Genomic DNA, 18,342 nt, shown 5'->3' on the forward strand with positions numbered 1-18,342 from the left:
TTTAAATTATAATATTTAAACTAAAAACATTTATTACAGATTAAAAAAGTATTTTAAAAATTCATATTTCATTCCTATTACCTTTTTTTTTATGTATATAAATAAAAAAATATATATCTCAATTTTGCAAATGTCTAAAGTTTATTTATTTTTTTTTTTTTTAAACATAACTAGTTGTAAATTTGATAATATATATAAATTAATAAATTAAAATAGCTATAGTAGCAAAATTAAAATATTAACCATACATACTGATCTCAGAACCCTATATAAAAACCAAATTATTTTATTATATATTTACAATTTCATATTTTTACCATGAAAAAAGTATAAGGTATATTAAAATGTATCTTAAGTAAATATATGTTTGGTAATGTATTTTTAAAAAAAACTAATTTTCTAAAATACATATCAAGTCCAATTTTATGTTTATAAAAAACATATACATATACAGAATAAAATAAACTTTGCTTCATTGTAAACTGAAAAGACATTTTTCTAATTAGGCAATCAAATAATCATTTTAATCTACAAAATGATAAAAAAATATAAAGCAGTATTTTCTTTGTACCTTAAATATAAATTAACATGGGAAACCACTGAAATTATATAAGTTGTAGTATTATATATTAATTAATACCTACAAATATGTATTTTACTTAAAAGCCAGATGAAATTCACAAATATATATACCAAGAAAAAATATTTAGTTATGAGGGAACATTAGTTCATAATACACATTTAAAAACATTAAAACATTTAAATTTATAATAAGACTAATAACAATATACATTACACCTGTATATAAAACTTACTACGTATACGTTGTTCAACATGTAAAAATTATGCTATTGTGTGTATATTTATTAAGTCTATTACTGAGAAAATATATATTTCTTTTCATGACGAAAAATTTTTTATAGAAAGAAACATAAATACTCTTATTCATTTTACCTTTTACGGTACTTAATTTTTTCATATTTTTTAACTTTTTTGTGGTAATAAACGATTCTTGATATAATTATGATACAATATATAATGAAGGGTATGACGTAAAATAGATTGAAAAGAAGTGGTAAGGTATAATATGGTCCCTTACTTCCATTTGAAATTTTATACTCTAATAACGATTTTAAGAAAGTATCCTTAAGATAATTGTTTACATCTTTAGTCCAATTACCTAAAAAGCTCTTCAATATATCAACTAAGCCCCATACAAGGCCATAACTACCACAGTAATCTAATACAAATGACAACGATAACAATATGAAAAATATTAAAGTTGGAGCAAGTTGCGATGCCAGTTTTTTACGCATAATTTTTTTATAAATCTTATTACTAATTGTTCTGTTATTTTTAAGAAAATCTTCATAATCAAGTTCTTTGAATATTTTTTTTTCTAAACGAGAATATTTTTTTGTTTCAAATACATAACATTTATTTTTATTAGCATGTTTATTTCTTCCAACATTATTCAGTGAACTTTCATTTACTTGCATTGTTGTTCCTGTGGCCACTTTTTTATTATTAGATATATATTTTTTTTCGTTTAATTCATTATTTGGCGTCTCATTTTTTAACTCTACAATGCATAAATTCTTATCGCGTTTACATTTTGCCAGCAATCGAAAAGTTCCATTTAATTTACTGTCTAGTTTGTAGTTCTCATCCAAGTATTTGCTAAAGATATTCTATAAACGTAAAGTAAATATTTATCATACATAAGATTAAATAATCTCATGCTACAAAAAAGCATTGATATAAAGTAAACTCAAAAAATATGAATAAAAAATAAAAATTTGTAATAACATTTTTATACCACATCTTTGTAAAAATAGCATATCAAAGATAAAAGTACAAAAGTAGAAATTTCAATCAAAAAAAATAGATTCATTTTTTGGATCATTATATATATTTAATATTTCAATATATTAATAAAAAAATTAACAATAATATAATATTCATTTCCTGAAAAAGGATATTATAATTATTTATTTAGTTCGTTATTATTATTATTATTATTTTTTCGTAAAAAGTGAATAGCATATATGTATTCTGTTATTTTTTACAAAAGAAGCGATGAAAATTAACTTAAAAAATATAATATAAAGTTTTTATTTTAATCCTAGCATTAAAAAGGTAATTTGAATTAGAATAATATCATTCGAATTCAATAACAAATATTCAATATATATAAATTATCTATTTAATACATTAAATTAGGTAATTATTTAATAATTATTTTAAATATAAAATAAAGAATATAATATTTGATTTCTTAATATATTGAATATATACCTAATATAGAGAATATAGAGAATACTTTGCGCTATATTTTTAGAAAAATATTACTGTTTTAATTGATATATATATATTATAAATTTTAACATTAAAATTATATTTTTGGAATAATTTTTATATAAAAAATATTAAATTCTAATGCCGCTGTTTTTACCATTGTATCTGTATAATTACATTAAGAGTAAATAAACTTTACTATATTGTTTACCAATTTATTTTATAATAAATATTTAAATAATTTTCATATAATATTATTAAATAAACTATGATTCAATTGCAATAATAATATAATAAATGTATCTCTTCCTCTATAAAATTCCTTAATACGCAAATTAGTTATCCAACACATAACTAACCACTACAAATTAAACTTGAACTATAAGTTCTTAAATATATATTAATAATAACCTGAATATGAACAAACAAGTGGTACATACGTGCGAATGTTATATATAGAAAAGAATATTATTTCATAAAATATTATATCTTTTAACATTAATTAAGATAATATAAAAATAATTAAAAAACATTATAATATTTATTTACAAGATTTCCAATTTTTATATATGCATAAATTAAATATATTGATATTAGATATCTCTCTTCAGATATATCTTTTAAAAAATTTGAATAACTTATGTTTTTTCATTTTATAAGTTACATGTTTTCAAAAATATTTACAATGTTATTAATAAATCAATTATTTATCTAAAGGGAGGTTTCAGTATAAGCTTAAAGTAAAGCAGCTTTAACAAAATTTGCCTTTAATAATGTTAAAATTCCATAAATAAATTTCATACAAAACCATATAATTTATCTTTATTGACAAAATAAATATTAACATTTAAATTATAATATGTTAGATGTCTAAACATTGATAAAAACACCATAATCATTTTATGATCTATCTATACATATAACATGCATATTCTTTAAAATTTATATTATTTTAAAGAACATTAAATTTTGTAAAAATTCCAAGACATTAATAGAATATAATTATAATTATTTACGTATTAATATTTCTACTGTTGTTTAGGTTAACGTACGAGTAAAAAAAATAACAATAGGAAAAATTTATAAATAAGCATCTATATATAATAATGTTATGCAGGTAATGTATTTATTCATAAAATTTATTTACATTTAATTAAGAAGTTAATTAATTTTCATTATAAATATATTATTAATTTTTAATGAAGTAGTTATTAATTTATATAGAATAAAATGAGTATCTGCTGTATTATGTATGTTAATATCAAACTAATTTTATTTTAAAAAATGAATTCTGTTAGTAGAGTCAAAAACATACAAGTATATTATAAAATTAATATCGTTTTTTTTTTATATTTATTAAAATTCTGTGATATTATAACTTAAACATTAAAAGGAAATTGTAGATGTTATTTCAGATGTTCAAAATGACACGGGTAAAGTGCTAAAAATCCAGGAAAGAAATGTAGCAGTAGTTGAAATAACGAATTTATAATATCAAGTCTAGATACTGTTGGATATTTAATTGTACTAAATGAACAATATAATTCTTATAGCATCAAATATTATAAAGATTTGAATTACCTGATAATCGCTCAATAAAAATATATTAAGAATGCCACTTAATTTTCAGATATAAAATAAATTTCCATCCCAATTAAATAAAATATTTGTGCAAGAGTTTAAAAATATTGATACAGAAATTTTAAAAAACTCTAAGTACTATACAGTTATGATAATGCTTTTAACAATTTTAATGGGCAATATTTTGGTTCTAATGTTAACTGTTGTATACATATTAAAAATTCCTTTGACTTTTTTATTTAACATTACGATCAATTCCAAAAAAAAATTAAAAACATTTTTTGTAAAGAATTAAACAATTTTAAAGAAATATATAATAATATAATGTGTAATGTAACTTCTTGTCCTGGTGTACCACAAATTTACCACCTACTAAAATAGATTATGTATTTGTTGCTAGCTTTACAATATCTGCATTATTACTAACAATTTTCACCTTAATTTTTTTATATAAGATTAATAAATATTATAATTAATAATGTGAATAACGTATCACAATTCTTATAATTCATTATCACACAAAGTATTAAAAAAAATAAAATAATACTTTTAATTACATATATATATCTTTTTTTTCATATAGTTTACTCCAATGAAATCAAATCTACTTAATCGTTTACAAAAGGAAAAACTAATTAAACTTAAAGAAGTTGAAAAAGAAGCAATAGAATCACCACAAAACACACATTATGAAGCAAATATAAATTATGAACGAAGTCTTCATAATATAGACTATCAACCACAATTCTACAATTGATACAAAAGTAGAGTTTATATTATTTTCATTAGAAAGTCGAACATTTATTCGTGTATATGTTACATATAAGAGGAAATTCTTAAATACATAAGACAAAATAAAAATAAATAAATGAATACATTTGTGTAAAAATTACAAAAATAATGATGTAAATGTATTTTAAAAAAAAGCATGACATAAATTCAACCCTATAGTAAAAGTCAGAAGCAGAAAAATTAACATTTGTATGAAATTTTTTTAAGAATGGAAAACAAATATTTTTAAAACGTAAATATACAACGCAAGATTAATAAGAATATGCTGATTCTCATGTACAATTATATGAAGTAATGTTTATTACATAAGTATTAAAAAGGGGGAGAAAACGAAACAAAACAAAAGAATCAAATATAACAACAATAGTTTTATTACATAATAAAAAAACAATAACCTAAGATAAAAACATTAATCAAAAAGAAAAATAATAGATATTATTCAATTATAACTAACATTATTTTAAGCTTCTATCATTATTTATTTTCTTACAATTAAGTTGAATTAAAAATTCAACTCATAATACAACAATATTAATATTGCAATCTTGATTTTGTAAATGTTCTATGTGAGAATGTATTAAGAATCATTATACAATATGATAGGATAGGTTAATTTTAGTACTTCTCAAATATAAATGAAAAGATTCATATCCATTAATTAATAATTGATAAATATATTCCTTTCAAGCACAATTCTTAATTCTTTTTCTTTTTTAATACCATTTTATATATTTAACATCCAAGTAAATTAAACAGATTGATACATGATAAATAAGAAATATAGATAAATTTACCTTATAATTATCTATTTTTCTATAAATCATATTATAGTAACAAAATACATTATTCATGTTCCTATATATTATTTTTATTTACTTCATACAAAAAGAAAAATAAGATAAATATTCCAATAAATGTCATAGAAAGTAACACGAAATTATGAAAAGGATCAGGTAAATTGAAATATAATTCTATATTACTTAAGGTTTTTCATAGAATTCTACTTTATAGTCTCCATAGAACTTATTATATACATATTACTAAACGTATGATATGTTATAAATGGAACGCTCTTTCTCCATTATGTGTATTTTTTAGGTATTGTTCTAATTTGTACATTAAAATTTTCAGAATACTCACTCGTTTTTATTATTTCACATAACAATGTATTACCTCGGATTTTATTTTATATCCGAATTTTATTTACTAACATACATATGACATTTTTCTAATTGTAATAAATACCACATCCAAAAAAATAAAGAAGAAAATATATATTAAAGAAACTATATCACTTCATGGAAATTTTGGAATATTCTTATAAAAAGTATAAACCCAAATAATTTTTTAATAAGGAAGTAGTCGATTTTATTTTACTTGATCATTTCTTTATAATAATCATAAATTTAGTAGAGAAAAAGTGTTCAGCATATGGTCATACTTTAAATAAATATAAAAACACTATTTAAATTGTTATATTTTTTTAATCATTGTCTTTAATTTTAATGTAAATATTTATAATAATATATATATATATTCTAACAGTGTAATAATGCTCATAACAAAGAAAATTATAAAAATAATAAAATAACTCTTCTTTATACACTTATTTATGCATTATAAACTTATGTTATTTTTAAAAAAATTAATATATAAAAATTATTTTTTTAATTATTATCCGAATACAACATATTTTAATTTATTATTTATAAAAAAATTATATCAATGAAAAAAACCTTGATTTCATTTATATTCTAAATGTATATTATTAAAAGAAAAAAAGATTGTTGCAGATTAAAAGATGCTTTAAAAATTTAAATTGATCTTTAAACTTTTTTTCTTTTTTTTAGGTATATAAATAAAAAAAAAATTTCAATTACTTAGAATCTTAAAGCATATTCTCTTCATTTTAAAAAAGAATTATATATTTAATTATGTACATAAAATTATCATATTAAGAAAAAAAGTAACAAGGATAAAATTAAAATACTAACCATACTCCACTAGACTATGGATTCTACATAAAAGGTTATTATATTATTATATATTTATAACCTAATAATTATAATATTAAAAAAAAATAATGTGTTTTTTAAAAATATATTTTAAAATAAATATATATAATACTATATGTATGATAAATACTATTTCCTGAAATTAACAACGAATTTGATTTTATTATAAATATATATATTTATACAACAAAGTACATTCAATTCAATTCATAATTCCCTAAAAAAGACATATTTAGTTTTAAATTTAAACGAATAATTACTTTTTTTATTTACACAGGATTTAATAATTGAAGTCTTGAAAAAAACGTAAAATAATAATTAGTGTTATTTTTTATAGTAGCAAATGTAATTTGGCACAATACATCAATAGATTTATATGGATCGGACATCTATATATTAACTTTAAAAAACATATTTATATTTTTTTAAAAATAATGTAAAGTATAGAATTACATATATCATAATATGCTATTACAATTAAAAAAAACGTTAAAATATAAAGTACAATCATTAAAAAATTCAAATTAATGAAACAATTAAAGGAATATATTTTTACTTTTGCTTTTCAACAAAGATACTGAAGTGCATTTGGATTTATATAATCTAAGTAACTTATTGTTATGTGTGCTATTTGTGTACATTATGTATGGTATTACAGATCTTATTTATTATATTTAACTACCTTACGTAAAGAAGGATACGCCGTATTATTAATATCATATTTTTTTTCTAAAGCCTTTAAATATTTTACAACTCTTCTTTGTATAAACAACATTGCTACTGCAACAACAAATGTTAATATATAGAATAACAAAACAAATAGACGAATTTCATCAAATAAACGTATAACTTTATTAACATCATCCAAGTACCCCAATTTTCCTAAGACTATTAACGTGATACCAACTAGTACATGAAAGCTCCCTAAAATAAAAATCCCAAGTAATTTTAATTTTATATCTTCCTTTAAAGATATAAAATCTTTAATCCATGAATTCCTAACTATATTTTTATAATATATTTTGTCATATATTCTTTTTTTACAATATAAATTTCCTCGAATGTACATAGATGATTCATTTCTTCTAGGTAGCTTATATTTTTCTCCACATTTTAATGAACTTTTATCTGCCAATATATTTTTTTGTTCATTTATTTTTTCATTATTATATATATCTTTTTTTATGTACTTTCCATTATTTGGTATCACATCATTTATCCATATAGTATATGGACATTTCATCTGTTTACGTTTTGCTAGTAAACGATAAGTTATTTGACCTAATTTTCTATCATTGTCATACTTCTCATCTAAATATTTATTAAAGGTACTCTGACAAAACAAGGAATACATGCATAATTTAAAAGAACAAATAATTTCATACTAAAAAAATTATTAATAGAAATAAAATGAGTATAATATTTATAATTCATATATCTATATTATTATCATACCGTATCATTGTTAAAATGATTTATCCATGTTAAAAGGATAAACGAAAAAATTTTAATAAAAAATTGTAACTTAGATTTTTCTTCCATGGTTCAAAATTCTAATATTGTAATATATTCAGTGAGGAAATATTTAATAATAAAATAGTATTCTTCTAATTACAAAGAACATTATATATATTTTTTTAATATTATTTCCTAAACATTTAATTATAGTACATAATTATAATGCATTTTATAATAAATAAAAAGGAATATAACTCTGAAAATATATTGTAAAATTATTATCTTAGTGTTAATTATAAATAAAATTACCTTTTGTAAACATAATATATTACGCTCTAATTAATAATTATCCAATATATATATATTAGTTATTTAATAAGTATATTTAAATAATTGTTTTTTATACATTAAAAAAGAAAAAAAAATATATAAATATATCTAAATATTAAGTTAATATAGAATATAGAATTTACAGAATATAGATAATTTTTTTCCTTATTTATGAAGAGAATCATAAATAATCTTAACAATATTTTCCTACTATTAATGATAATTTTATAAACATTATATTATGGAAAAATTACTTATTATTAATAAAACATTAATTAATGTAAAAATATAATAATAGTAAAGTTTTAACAAAAAAAAATATAATATGTGCTAATTTTTGTGTTATATATTTCATCCATTTTTTTACTATATAAATCTATAATACTACTCAAATTTTATAATATATCGAAAAACCAAAATTTCTAATATACTACTTAATAAAAAAAATATATATTTTAAAGGAAAATAATGATTGCTTTTTTATTTTTGTAATGTATTTTTTGAAGTTCATAACTATTTAATATAATTAATTTATTCAATTATTTCTAAATGAAAAATTTTGAATGCGCTTAAATTTTGTTTTTCTAGTTCATTATGTATTTAGAAGAAATATTTGTATAATAAATAAGAAAAAAAAAAAAGAAACTAATATATTATTAATCTATTTATATAAAATTTTCCATTTATATAAAATAAAATGGGAATTCTCTATTTTTCTTTTTTTATAATGCAGCATATATTGACCTAATGGTGTAGTTTAATTGTTATTATATAAAAAATAAATAAGCATTCTTTTTTTTATCTTATTAGTTTAATAACGTTTTGCTTATAAATACTCATAATTCATTGAAATTAAATAATCAATTAAATTACACTTTTACTAAATAAAATTGCACTTTTTATTAAAAAAAATTACATTAATAATTTAATAATTAAAATAAATACACAATAAAGTAAATTATTCCTAAAAATAAAAATAAAAAGATGTAATATGTATATAAATAATTTTAAATAATTTACTAAAATATACTTATAGAAAAAGTATAAATGATTAATCTGTATATAATTTATATATATTACATCCACTAATTATCAAATATGTGTATTAATGATATAACGAATTTACAATTATAATAAGAATTATGTATAATTCTAAAAATAATTATTATTACTGCTATATTTTATATAGCAACAATAAAAAATAAGAAAATATTATAATAATATAGTGATTATACATAAACAACAAAAATTAAAGCAAACATTTTCTTATGAATTATAGTATTTTTAGATTATCATTAATTCAAAGAGATAAAAGTTAAAAGGAAAAATTCAAATGAATAATACGTAGGAATATATAAATAATAACTTTGCAAAAACAATTATAGTTCTCATGCAACACGTTACAGCAGTATTGTAGTGCTAGGTTTATCCCTCATAATTTCATTTCCTATACTTTGTGAATTAGATTTCAAATAGTATACATAATTTATTTTATGAAACCATAATAGTAAAACAAGTAAATGAGTATAAAAACTAACGAGTTAAAATATTTTGTTTCCTCTATTATTAAATGTTTTCTTTAATACTAATAGTGTTATTTTATATGGTATTTATTGGTATTTTTGGAATCATAAAATAATTATTAATAAATTTTAATCTAATTAATAGAAATAATTCATATCGATAATATTATTGACTAAATTGAAATAATTTTATTCATAATTATTAAATTATCATATAACCTAACAATGAAACATTGGAAAAATAAATAAAAAACATCTTATATAAATGTAATAAATAAATTAATGATAAATTAAACAAAAAAAAAAAATGATATAAAAAATTTGTAAATAAATTAAAATAATAGTTTTTAGCTAATGTTTTTAAAATACTAAAAAGTAAATGTATAACATATAAGTTAAACAGTAATATAATTTTTACATTAGGTAATATGATCTATTAAAATGTTTATATATATCGCTGACAAAAATAAATTTATTTTCCGGTAGTTTTTGACATTTAATTATATTTATATTATATCCACTAAGGTTTCATATTAAATTTTTTTGTAAACGTTATTTTTTTCAGTTTATATGTATTTATTCTATAACTATATAATTATAATATTTTTTTTTTTTTAAATATTGAAAAATGCATGGGCTTTTATATACTAATTGCTCATGGAATTTCACTAAAATATTATATATAATTATGTCAGAGAACAATTGTAATATAAAATGGTTTACATATACTTAATTTAATTTTCACATATAATACTTATTATTTCATAATGCATTTTTTTTGACACAAATAAATGCTTTAACTTTTTTAATAATCATTTTGTGTTAATGAATATATTCATGTATATTTATAATATATTCCTTTGACAAATAATATAAATTGTATTAATGAAACGTATCGAGTACATCTTCATTATTCAACTTTAATTAATTATATATTTAATAAAAGTCTTATCTGGTATAACGTTCAGAATATTAATAAACTTTTTCGTATATATAAAGATGCAATGTTCGTCAGATGCAATATCATTTTACCCAAAAAATAATATAAAATAAGACTATATAAATATTGTTAGAAATTTAAAACATTGTTACATGGATGATAACATAATCTTTAATCTTAATTTTATATTTATCTTTTTTTATTAGAAGGAACTAATTTAAGTATTATTATTTTATGAGTTACATTATGTTTACATATTTAGATGTTGGTATAGCTACAATTTTAGTTCCTAATTTACATGTTCTAAATTTATATATAATAGCTATAAATTCAAAATTATTTTTATATTATATATAACTTTAATATATTCGATGCTTTTACAAATTATATAATAAATTTATTAGAATATTTCATGAATATAATTTAAAATATTAAATATATTTTATGATGTATTATTGCAACTCATGCTGTATTAGGGACTTAAATTATTACTAAACATGAAAATAAAATATATTTTTTTATATATTAGAAATAATAATAATGTTTTCCAAAATTATTATAATTTAATAAAAAAAAAGTATTATAAAATAATTCAATTAATAATATTATTAAAAAATATAAAAAGAAATACATACACATAAATATATAAAGTTAAAAACAAAAAGTAATATATTTTTACTATACCGCCTTTTTTCTTATTTTATTTTCTAATTATATCTATTTAATGGGAATGTATATTTAGCTCAGTTTTATATACTTTTTAATATATTTAAACTAAGTTGTTTGGTAGTCTGTATAACATTAATGAAATGAAGTTCATTGTTCTATATTTACTACACTAAATCTCCTCCTTTCAGAATTTCTATAGGTACGTTTTATAAATCTCCTCGGTAGTCTTTGCGTAGTTAATTCAGAGAAATTAGTTCTATATCTTTTTTTCCTTTTTCTAGTTTTACCTAGATATGTTCCAAAGGGAGTAAACTAATGAAAAAGTGAAAGATGTAAAACATATACATATATAATTATTTTACAATTATAACATTTCATATAACGCTCACTATAAATGTAAACATACAACGTATTTATAATATCCGATGTAATTAGTTATTTACTTTAAAATAAAGGAAAAAAACAAAAATTAGTCCCATTGCTAAAACAATTACCATGGCAGCACGGAAAAAAGTGTTTTGTAAAATATTAGTTTCTTCATCCTTTCCGAGAAATGCTTTTCCTTTATATTTTTTGGTAACAGAACCTCCTCCTTGATTATCCCATAAATCTTTTTGAATCCTTGATATAATATATTTTTGTTCTTTCATTTCCATGGATTGACTTCTCCTTTCTCTTTGAACAACTATTTTTAATGGTTGTGTAGACCATGTCTTACCCTTCTTTAATCGATAAATCCCAGATTTCTTATCCTTTATTAGAATATGTTGTTTAACTAGTTCTTCCACATATTTACAAAGTCCTGATGCATCTTTCTCTGGTTTTTCTGCAGGACAATGTAATGTTCCATCTTTTCCTAGTTTCCATCTAATATCAACATCTGTGCCTTTTTTGAGAAGTGACAATATATTTTTTATTTCTTGATCTTCAAATCCTACGATCTTTCTAATTTTTTTATGTTGAAATAACGCTTCTGATTTTATACTGGATTCGAATTTTTTATTTTCTAAAGATAAACTATCAGCATTTCCCTGTTCACTTCTTCCAACTTCACTCTGATTTCTACGCGTCATGGCAGATGCTCGAATAAAGCGACATGGTAATTGTCTGCTTTCATTCGTAATATGACAATTAGTAAAAAGAATTTGATCTAAAAAATCTGGCTTGAAATCGCTAGATTCTAATTTTTCTTCGGAAGTTTTAGTTTCTTTAAAATTTTCTAATTCATTACAATTTCCGACACCTGTTGATTCTATTTTAGATAATAGATTACTTGGATCAAACTCATTTTCACAATTAAGGAAATAGTTAGGACACTTCAATATATTATTCTCACAACACTCATTCTTTTTTTTGTTGTATAAAACTTTAATAGCATTAAGGTAATTTTTATATTTATCCTTCTCAACAGAAATACAAAAATCTTTACTTTTAATATTCTCATAATTTGTAAAATAATCATACAAATATTTCTCATCTTTTTTATCATTCAATTCCTTTAAAGTTTTTTTATCGAAATTATAAGTACAATTTAATATCCTATAATCAACTGTAAGTGATGATTGTAGGTTAAGAAATTCAGTAATAACATCTTTTACAACTCCTTCTGCCGAATTTTCTTCTAACAGTTTCTTTATTTCTTCATATACCCAGTATTTATAATGTAAACAACGATGATTATAGTTCCATAATTTATCCACTTCGGGTACTTTTTTTAAATTCCTTGCAACTTTTTTACAAAGATTACTACAATTAAATTTGCATTTCGTTTCTTCTGAATCAAATTTATAACAATTAAAATTATTATCAACTTCACTAACATCAGATTTAAATTCTTTATATATTTTATTTGAAGGTAAATGTTGTAAAATTTCTTCCTGAAAATTGAATAGAAAAAAAAAATTAGTAAATTCTCAAATACTTTTTATAAATTATGAACATCTGGGTAATCTTCCATATTATAAATTGTATATATATTAAGGAGAATAAATTGTTATTTCTATGAAAAATTTAATTATACATAATTTATTTGATCCATTTATATAAAATCCTTACTATTTTGCAATGTGCTAAATTAAAAAATTTTAAATATAAATATCAAAATATTTATTCATAAATAATGACAACATATTTGAAAATGAAGCATTTTTCGTTTTTCTTATTATCTATTATTTACTTGCTTTTTTTATATCTTAATTAAAAATGTGACCAAACTTATATTATAGCATAAATCATAAATGTATCGTTCTAATTATATTATTATAATCAGCTGAATCGTAAATAAATTTAGCGTCGAAAATACGTAATAGTAAATAGTACAAAATAATTAGCATGTGGTATAAAACAACTTAATTAAATATATATTTAATCAGTATTATCATATTTACTTTAATAGAAAATATTTTTTTTAATATAAAAAAATTAATTGATAGTGATTTTTTTTCAAGCTCTCTTTTACTTTTATATATTTATTTATGAATTACTATAATAAACTAATAAAAGTACAATATCTTCTTATGGTCAAAGTAATTATTCCTATATTAAGAATAAAACAATTCCATTAAGGTTATATTACCTATGATAGTGTAATGAATATAATAATACATAAATGCATTATCATCATTAACCAAATTCATATTAAAAAATTAAAAATATGTTAATGAAGATGTAATATTGCAAAAAAATAGAAAAAAAATAAAAAAAAAAAGAATAAATGATTTTTAATATAATAGAAAATATTTATATGTTCATTTTAATTATGATTTATTTATTTGTTACTTATCCTATGTAACCAACTACAAATTCTTCGCTTTTTTCATGGTCCCTGTTAGGCTATAAATTAAGTTTCTATTTTTTTTTTTTTTTTATCATTGTTTCCTTTGTATATTTGTTCGTATGTATCAATGCTTTTGTGCATAAATGAAACAATTAGATGAATTATTTTTAAAAAAATATTTAAGAAAAATTCAAAAATGTGATTTCCTTGAAAATATGGATAAAAATATGCTTATTTTTCCAATACAGTGAAACTATTATATTATATTTAAGTGAAAAAAAATTAAACTAATCTGAATACTATAAGTTAAATATGAAAAATTTCTATTACATTATCTAATTAATTTTTCGTAGATACTAATATTATAATGACAAGTAACAGCACAATATTGCATAATTCACAGATTTTCCCTAAAATTTCCTAGGTTTTTTTTCATTATAATGATAAATAAAGTAAAATATAATATACATTATAAATAAAGAAAATATTAAAGAATATTTTTTTTTACGCTTTCGGATATGTACCTTTGCAATAGAGAATTTTAAAAATTCTTTTTTTAAAATATAATAATTTCAGCATGATAATGTGAAGTTCAATAAAAATATAACACATGAATATAAAGAAAAAATTACTAAAGTTAATACATGTACAAAGCAGATTTTTTTTCATAATAAAATATTCTAAAGTAAGAAGATAAATTTTATTTTATTTTAATTTATTTTTTGCTCTATTCATTGCTACATGTATTAAGCTTTGATTTACTATGAAATTGTAATGTTTTTTTTTTTTTTGGAATATTTATTTATTATTGATTTGTTTCATATTATAAATATGTATAAATTTATTTTTCTTGTTTAACAAAGTTGCAGTATAGGAAAATATATAATTATTACTACAAAACAATGCCTCAAAAAAAAAAAAATAAAAACAATAATACTTTTACATATTTTTCTAAAACAAATCTGTTAATTTTCATTTTTTTTATTTATTTATCTTAAATATTTAATTTAATCAAAGACCTTAACAACTGTGCTGAATAAGCGGCTTATTAAATTCATTCATAAGCTTATACAGAAATAACTAATGACAATATTTGTAACATTATATCATGTTAAAAAATTATTTCATTTATTTTGACTGTTACATATTTTCCTTAAATTATATTTAAAAATTTTTTTCACTTAATATTTTATAATATTTTTTTTTGGAATATAAAAAATTTTTAACTTTATTCAATAATTCGTTTTACTAATAATCAATAATCTTATGCATAATATGACTATTATCGCATATATAATATTTTTCATAATATTCATTTGTTTTTATATATTAAGTAAAATAAGTTATATGTAAATAAATTATTCCCAACAAATTAATTAATTTATGAATGAATTAAAAAATTATCTTTATACAATGTCTTGTACTTTTAAGATGGGAACAAGATACATGAGGTATGACAAACAAAATTTTCTTTTTTGAATGAGAGCTCTAATATTTTGGATTATTTTTAAAACATATTATTTTTATATTTAGTAATCAAATTACATATTTTATATTATAAGATATAATATACCATATGAACACCTAAAGTTTAAAAATTTTAATAATTTTATACTTTTTCAAAAGATTAGATAAAATATGATCATTATAATATATTAATACCGATCGCTTATTTTTTTAAAAAATAACATATATAAGACAAATACTAATGCTTGTTTATTATCTTTAACTTATGTTTAGCTTGAATATATATATTGAGATATTCTTGATTACTATAACACATTTAAATGTAGTATTAAAAATAACATTTATATTTAATAAATAATTAAATATATAATTATAATATATTAATGTATATTTTCATGTAAAATTGATTAAAAAAATATATAAAAAGTAGAAGTTAATTAAGCATTAGTTAAATGCTAAAATGTGATTCTTTTATAAATTTTATAAGTGAAAAAATTGAAATTTATTAAAGAAATATATTTACCCCACAAAACTGTCCCTTTTCTATATCTAAATATATATATTGTGGTAGTATAACCTACTTTCATATATATGATGATATGTTGAGAATAATCAAATACAACATTTAAGATTACATTTCTACTACATAATTTAATTAAAGCGTACATAAAATTATGATCATATTCCTGTGATCAGTTGAATGGATAATGTAATAAAATAACATTGCAATCTAAAAATATAAAACCCTTTAATAAATATATAATATTCACATATTTACTCTAATCCTCTATTAAAAAATATATTTCTCATCACATTCTTTCATATATTTTGGACAATATAGAGTTCATCAGTAGACGCTTAATACACATTTTTACACAGTTAATTCAAAATAATGTAACGTATATATATAATTATTACCTATCTAGAAATAAGATAATTTGTATAGATATATTATATATAAACAGAAAGCATAAAATTTATTATCAATGTATAAAATTTATTAATTTTTCATTTTCTAGAATAAACTTAATATAACATATTTTACTTTTCTGTACAATACCAAGAACATGTATCCTATATTAGATATCTATAAATATTTAATTAAATATTTATCCGAATACTACTTAAATATAATATATATTTATATATTATTATAAAAAGTTTCTCATACAATGCATTATAGAATAAAGAAAGTTAAAGGTAATCTAAGCAAAACATCTTAAGCTAATTATAATATAGCTAATTTATTGAATATGAATTTGGAAATATAAAAATTTAGTATATTTATAAAAATTAAATATTAAAAATAGTTTAATTCATAATAACACTTAAATAATTCTTGTATTTAGTATTAACTAATATATTTGTTTAGTAGATAATAAAGTAAGTAACCAACCACTACTATAATAAAGTTATAAAGTAAAACAACCAAAAATTATATTAAAAAAATTAAAAAACATTATATATATAAACAAAAATAGAAATATATATTACTAATAAAATAAGTCTTATATTGTTTTTAATTTGATAATTGTCTCAAAATCCCATAAATGAAATCATTCATTATATCTAATGTTATTATTACTGAAATGCAAAGATAATAGCACAGATGTTATTAAGAAATTATATATAAATTTTTCGTTACTTAATCCCTAATAAATGTTATTTAGAAAGTAATAAAACAAATTGCCAGCTAATATATTTTTAATTATTTCCCAAAAATTATATCTTTTAATGATAAAAAAAATAAATTAAATATATAGTTTATTCAAATATAAATTTTCAATATAATATATATTCAAGGGAGTTATAAAACATTGAGTAAACACTACAAATAGGTACAAAAATTATATAAGAGTTAATTTAAAAGTTTCACTTAATTTTAATGATTTAGAATCTCTAATATTGTAATCAGTTATATATAGTCCATAATTTAAATGTATGTCACTTGCCTTTATATTTGTATTGTCACATTTGGACTATGTAAAAAATTAAGTCTATTAAAAATATTTTTACAGTTAGCACTTGTTATAAAATATATAACATAATACATTTTTTATAGAGTAAATATTAGGATTCTCGTTTTAGTGAAAAAAAAAACATATATACTTATTCCTGTAACAAAATTTATTCATATACATACAATTTACGCAAAAATAGACACATTCATTGTTAATTTAACAATCATAATATACATTTCATTAAATAGCCTAAAAAAATTACTTTAAATTTGATTGAAAAAATAAAAAAAATTGATCGTCAAAGGTAGTGTGGCATCACTAAAATTATGTAAATTATTCGATTATATTTTAATAAATTTATAATTATATGATTAAAATAAAACAAAATACTGTAAAAAAGGTTCCTACAGTAAATATGATTTATAACATATATTCTATAAAACACTTTTTTAGAGTAAATACTATTTTTTTTTCATGTAAATATATATATCTATACAATTATAAAAAAATATTTTCACTTCTTTTCGTTAAA

The 18,342-nt window shown here is 18.9% G+C and overlaps 3 protein-coding genes across 3 annotated transcripts; all 3 read right to left on the reverse strand.

Moving 5' to 3' along the window:
* Positions 1-950: 950 nt before the first annotated feature.
* Positions 951-1,906, reverse strand: MKS88_000149 (fam-l protein; the record flags this gene model as incomplete). The annotated part of the gene is made up of 2 exons (XM_067214527.1): positions 951-1,691; positions 1,820-1,906. 2 exons carry the CDS (start codon positions 1,904-1,906, stop codon positions 951-953), a joined length of 828 nt encoding a protein of 275 aa, XP_067075882.1.
* A 5,441-nt stretch (positions 1,907-7,347) lies between these two features.
* On the reverse strand, positions 7,348-8,228 carry MKS88_000150 (uncharacterized protein; the record flags this gene model as incomplete). The annotated part of the gene is made up of 2 exons (XM_067214538.1): positions 7,348-8,019; positions 8,142-8,228. The coding sequence occupies 2 exons, from the start codon at positions 8,226-8,228 to the stop codon at positions 7,348-7,350; spliced, it is 759 nt and encodes a 252-aa protein (XP_067075883.1).
* Positions 8,229-11,753: 3,525 nt separating this feature from the next.
* Positions 11,754-13,644, reverse strand: MKS88_000151 (PIR protein; the record flags this gene model as incomplete). The annotated part of the gene is made up of 3 exons (XM_067214549.1): positions 11,754-11,918; positions 12,101-13,483; positions 13,627-13,644. The coding sequence occupies 3 exons, from the start codon at positions 13,642-13,644 to the stop codon at positions 11,754-11,756; spliced, it is 1,566 nt and encodes a 521-aa protein (XP_067075884.1).
* Between the last annotated feature and the right edge of the window lie 4,698 nt (positions 13,645-18,342).

Source organism: Plasmodium brasilianum, assembly GCF_023973825.1.
Source record: "Plasmodium brasilianum strain Bolivian I chromosome Unknown PB_00_03, whole genome shotgun sequence".
Classification (NCBI taxonomy): Eukaryota; Apicomplexa; class Aconoidasida; order Haemosporida; family Plasmodiidae; genus Plasmodium; species Plasmodium brasilianum.